General features: G+C 46.4%; 1 protein-coding gene across 1 annotated transcript; it reads left to right on the forward strand.

The window, feature by feature from the left end:
* The first annotated feature begins 846 nt into the window (after positions 1-846).
* On the forward strand, positions 847-4,275 carry LOC127468070 (trypsin I-P1-like). The gene is made up of 5 exons (XM_051780871.1): positions 847-995; positions 1,673-1,841; positions 2,443-2,696; positions 3,474-3,610; positions 4,021-4,275. The coding sequence occupies exons 1-5, from the start codon at positions 956-958 to the stop codon at positions 4,168-4,170; spliced, it is 750 nt and encodes a 249-aa protein (XP_051636831.1). The 5' UTR covers positions 847-955; the 3' UTR covers positions 4,171-4,275.
* Positions 4,276-6,157: the final 1,882 nt, after the last annotated feature.

The following is a 6,157-nucleotide window of genomic DNA, read 5'->3' on the forward strand; positions in this document are numbered from 1 at the left end:
TGATGAAGTTGGCAGCTGCATGCAAAATGAAAAGGATTTTTCATCAAATGCATTAAGCTTTAGCAAACTTTGCATCATGACAGAAATCCTCCACCTTCCCAAGAAGGATTTCAGAAGAGCTCGCTACTTGTGTTCCCAGTATTATTTTTCATTCCCATTACATTCATAAACATCAGCATGGCCCCGAAATTCTTCTGTGGTAAAAATGAGTCTCTGTAGAACACTCCAAAGATGAATAAAAAGCAGGCCTTGGTACTTTGGCAGGTATTTTCTTAGCGATTAGGAGAGAGAAATTAGGAAAGGTGAGCATTCCCACAGATGAAGTATATAACTTGGGAAGTGGTGGATGACACAAAATAGTTTTCGTCATACTCCCTTTGGAAATTACTTGTGAGGAATTTTAGTTAGGAAATCACTGTTTTCTATATGACAAAACACACAGACACTATTCAAGGAAAGGGATAAACTTAACAAAGTTAACCAGTGGTTTGTTGGCTTTCTCCCATCTCCCCAAAGAAATGCATTGTATCTTTCTGTCCACTACCTACAAAATTCAGCTTCCCGTGAAAATATGCATTCCTAAGAAAGACATCATCAGCACAGAGGAATCTCAAAGGGGTTTGAGACTTCTTCTCAACAGGTGCTGAGTTTAAGAATGAGGCAGACAAACAACTAGGCATCTACCAAAGCCAAAATGTATTTTTAAATTGAAGGCTGCCCTCTGGAATAACTTAAAATAGCTCTCTGTCTTAAGAGAGGTTTATGATGAACAGATATATTATTTGTACTTTCTACTAGGGCCTGTTAATGCCCACGTTTGGATCTCCAAATTTTCCACTGTGTACTTTTTGTCTGGAGAAAACCTTGGACTAGAGATAAGGCCATATCCAAAAATGTATTTCTAGCAGCTCCTGCTTCCAGTCAACCTGTCTGGGCTTGAGGCTGAATCAAGACCATGAAGTGCCTGCTGTTTCTCGCCTTTGTTGGGGCGGCTGGTGAGTATGTTTTTTACTTCTATTTCTGTAATGTAAAAGGAAGCTGATTTTCTGAGCAAAATGGCAAGGTAGCCTGTTGTGGGAAAGCCACACCTCGTTTCAACTTGCCGAAGTTTCAAGGCAGAGTCCTGCAACTTCTGTCTTCTGTTTGCAATTGCTTGTGTCAAAACATGGGGAATGAACACCTTCACAGGGGTTCCTGACCCAGCAACACAGGAACGTGTCCACAGCGCAAGGAAAAGACTCCCTCTGTCTTAAGAAACACACAGATAAGAGTTCTGGCCCAGGAAGCCCTAAAGCAGCTGTAAAATTTTAGACTCTAGGCGGGCGCTTGCTCCAAGGAAATGGCACCGTGGACTTGTTTTGTACTTTTGTGTTCAGTCCACTCTTGACCATTTCTGCAGACAGGATCCTGGGGAAGACACACCTTTCCTCCAATCCATCAAGCAAATTTCTATGTTCTTCTGTTCACTCAGGGTGTAGCTGGACATGCTTTAGTTGTGGACTCGTGAGACACCAGACTAAGCCTGATCACCTTATTGGAGGGTGCAGCAAGTGAATGTCCATTGCACTTGCTCACCACTGCTACCCTGAGTTTTATAGAAGCGCAACCTCCAAGTGGGGTGCACAAGGTACCTTAGGCCAGGTGTTGACATGTGGCACTTCTTATCTCCCAGTTGCCTTCCCCACCATCGCTGAGGATGATGACGACAAGATCGTGGGAGGCTACACCTGTGCAGAGAACTCTGTTCCCTATCAGGTGTCCCTGAATTCCGGATATCACTTCTGTGGAGGTTCCCTCATCAGCAGCCAGTGGGTCCTGTCAGCTGCTCACTGCTACAAATAGTGAGTGGAAAAATTCACATTCTTCTCCAACTGACTTCTCTCTTCCAGCTCACTTCTAGCAGGAATTCAGAGTTATGAGATACAAATAGGGAAGTGGCTCTGTTGTGACCTGAGACAGCCAAGGGATGGATGGCTCATTCAGGAAGGTGGGCTGAGGCACCCAAAAGGGTTTTTTCCTTCTGCAAATGTTTCTGTCAACGCACTTTCTGAAATGACAATGGAATAATCGAGAAACAAGTTACGGGATATGATTTCTTGTCCATTCCATGAATCCAGCTAGAACAGGGTCACTGCAGAACAGGAAGAGCAATGAGGTCCGGCTGATGAAGGTTTGCCTTATTCCAGAATGTTTCTATAAATCACTGCAATATATTCCACTGCCATCTATACATAACCCTACAGAAATCCACCACCCCTACAGGGAGTGGGTAAAGATCTCAGTGTGGATTCCCTTGGCTTATGCAGGACAAGAAAGATAACCCACCCAAAAGAGCTACTGGGGCAGCGATGTTGAAACAAGGGCATCAAGTGACAGACAGGTTTCTCTAAAGCTGTACAAGGGTAGCAGAAAAGTACATGCCGTGCCTTCTCTTTTTTGCAGTCGCATCCAAGTGCAGCTCGGGAAAAATAACCTGGCCCTGACAGAATCAACACAGCTGTTTATTAACTCGGCTAAAGTCATCCGCCACTCTGGCTACAGCGCCTATACCCTGAACAATGACATCATGCTCATCAAGCTTGCCACCCCAGCCCAGCTCAGCAACGCTATCCAAACAGTTCCTCTGCCCACCAGCTGTGTGGCCGCTGGCACCACTTGTCTGATCTCCGGCTGGGGCAACACACTCAGCAGTGGCAGTGAGTACTCTGTGGGAATGTACAGCCCCCTGGGGGCCTGCGAGACTCTCAAAGACCTCACCATTAATTCCAAACAGGGCAGGGTAAAGCACAGAGAAGTGCTGTGCAACAGGGCTTTTGGAGTGATGGGTCAGGGAACGACAGTAACCGTTTGACTGCAGTGATGCAAGCCTTTGCAAGGTCCTTCCTCTCATTCTGTCTTATGAACACGGGATCACTGAAGCCCCCCATGCACTGTTTGCCAGCACGTTCACAGAGCCATTAATTTTGTGGCCCGGTGCTCTCAGCTGTGCCATGCCAAGCACTAGCAATGTAACTATTGTCAACAGAGTTGTCAGTTCTCTGAGAACAAGGGCAAAGTCTGGGATTGGGGATCTACAATTCCTACTAGACACCTCCCGTCTCTTATACCGGTGGATAGTGACTGATATCTAATCCACTGATGACATCTAAACCTGCACCAGAGGAGAGGATCGTTGTCCTGAGGGTCAGCCTGCTTCCACCGTATGTGCCACAAGAGTGGCTCCACACTTGCCAACTAGTGATTTTCTAGGTACCAGAGAAATTAAGGTGGCTGCAGTGTAGAATGGTGGGCCTATAGGTAGAGTCTGTTCCATCTAAACAGAAGGAATCCATGCTGTGGTTACTGTTCAGATGAAGAGGGACAACTGCTGGAATAGGATGTCCAGTGACTACTTGCCTGTTAAAAAAGAACTTCTCTGGGCCATGAAAGGAACTCAGCGATGTCATCAACCATCTCTCCTTGTTTTCTTGTAGGTAACTATCCAGATGAGCTGCAGTGCCTGAAGGCTCCAGTGCTGTCTGCCACAGACTGCCAGAATGCCTACCCTGGTGAGATCACAGACAACATGATGTGTGTTGGATTCTTGGAGGGAGGAAAAGATTCCTGCCAGGTAAATCCTCTGCCTCTCCTGTCCCATTTGCTTCTCTCCTGCCTTTTCCCAGCCAAAGAGGCCTTCATGTCACACAATCAGCTCTACTCCCTGCCCTGGCACATCTGAATTTTTGAATGACACCAGAGGTTTAGGGCACGCATATCCTAAGCATCTGACAAGGACGACATCCAGCAAAACCAGGCAGCTTCTTCATCCTTAGCTGTGGTGCCCTTGGAGCTCAAGTCAGGCATGCTAGCATCAGGGGGAGAGTGCTCATCAGAAATGTAGAACTACCTTCTACCTTTGCAGAATTTCTGTCTAGAGTAAGCCTGACAGAGGTTCCTTAAATGTCAGGGATTTCAGGGGTCTCTGGCTCACTGCTCAGGCTGATGCCATTGGCTGACTATCCATATCCTTTGTGTGCACAGGGAGATTCCGGCGGTCCCGTGGTCTGCAACGGAGAGCTCCAGGGCATTGTTTCCTGGGGCATTGGATGTGCCCAGAAAGGCTACCCTGGAGTTTACACCAAGGTCTGCAATTACGTCTCCTGGATCCAATCCACTATAGCCGCCAACTGAGACCCTCTCACTCAATGTGACCTGCTTTTTCTCATCATCCTTTCCTCCCTTTGGGTCTGGACAAACAAACACCATGAAAAATTAATAAAGACTTTCAGGCACCCCTACTTTGTGCACTGTTTCTCTGGGAACTTCCCTCGGCTGCGATAAGGAGGACAGAGGCAGGAACGTCACTCTGGGCAAAGTAGTTAATAGTTGTAGTGCCCCTCAAGTGGTAGCATCTTGGAACACTTTGCAGACTATCTTCAGGAGTCTTTCAGTTAGTTACTTGCAGTTGTTTCTGGAGCCTTCCATTTATGTCAGTTTCTACACATTTCTCCTTTCCAAAAGGAAAATTCAGGCCTCTGCCTCCTCCATGTGTAGCTCTCCACTCCCTTCAGCATGAGACCTAGGTACTCTGGGTTTGTGGAGAACCACAGATGACAAACTGAGGCTAGAGATATTGATCACGCACAGCAGAGTAACTAGAGATGTTGATTACAGACGGCAGAGTAACTTGAAGAGATTGAGGATGGTTGATGCACAATTTCTACATTTGAATTTGTTGGGAACCATGTGGGAGTCACAAGCTTGCAAACCACAACTCCAGCTGCCTAGGACATGAGGTTATCAAGATCACAGACCTCCAGGCAGAGGTAACACAGGCATTAACTTGGGCTACCTTAATTTGACTACAGTAATTACCTGTAGCCAAATACATAGGCTGTCTCCCCAGCTGCCCTGTATTGGTAAACAGTGAGGTCTGTGGCTTAAAGGGATGAAGGAAGCAACAGGAGCTAAACTGTCAGTTGTCCCTGCCTGCAGCAGGAGACATCCCAGGTTAGTTATGGAATGGTCCTGGTGACCAGGACAATGACCAGGAGGAAGTCCAGGAGAGATTTTCAGAAGAGGTTTTTGGTGGTTCCTAGCATCTTTTTTGGTTCATCAGTTGCATCCCCTGCTGCTTGATGCAAAATGAGGGCTGTCCTGACTTGCCTGCTCTTCTTTATCTGTAGTGCTGCTGATAAGCAAAAGAGAATGTCAGTGCCCAGGGCAATCTGATACTCAGGTATTTTCACAATCCACCAAGGACAGAAGCTGCAAATTCCTTAATGGAGTGAGAAGCATAGGTTTGGTCATGGGGGCTGCAGTTCATGCTGTAGCTGTGGGAAAACAGAGATGCTGTCTAGCATGCCAGTTGTTGTGGCTTAACGCCAGTAACCAACTAGGTATCATGTACCCACTTGCTCACTACCCCCTTGCCCTTGGTGGGATGGGGATAAGAAAAGGAAAAAGGTAAAACACATGTATTGAGATACAAATATCATCATCATCATCATCAAAATAACAACAATAAAAACAACAACAACAATAATAATAACAGTAATGGAAGGGAAAACAGAGAGAGGAATAATAGTCAGCAAACCCAAGTGATGCACAATACAGTCATTCACCACACACTGACCAATACCCGGCCTGACCCTGAGCAGCAATTGGTGTCTTCTGGCCAACTCCCAGCAGTTTATATACTGAGCACGATGGTTTGCAGTGTGAAATATCCTTTTGGATCAGTTTGGGTCAGCTGTCCTGGAAAAGCTCCCTTCCAGCTTCTTGTGCATCTCCTGGCTGGCAGAGCAGGAGAAAATGCAAAGTCCTTGATTTAGGGTAAGCACTGCTCAGCAACAACTAAAACTCTGTTATCAACATTATTCTCATCCTAAATCTAAAACTCAGCACCATATCACAGTCTCCACCTGTTGATCCTGTCTCCTGCTTAGCACTTGCATACAGTTTTCCTCATGACTTTCAATGAACTTTCTTCTTCACAGGAACACTGAGTTGGGTGACACAGAGAAGGTTAGTGCCTTCTCCTTCCCAGCATTAGGAACAGAAGTACCACCAGGAATCCTAGTCCATTTCACTTGAGTCTCCTTCCCTGTCATCAGGTAGAGCTCCAGGCACAGAAAGGAGGAGGAGGAGGAGGGAAAGGTATTGCCAGCAGGGCTTG

Source organism: Manacus candei, unplaced genomic scaffold, assembly GCF_025592945.1.
Source record: "Manacus candei isolate 608988 ecotype Guabito, Panama unplaced genomic scaffold, ASM2559294v1 h1tg000014l, whole genome shotgun sequence".
Lineage (NCBI taxonomy): Eukaryota > Metazoa > Chordata > Aves > Passeriformes > Pipridae > Manacus > Manacus candei.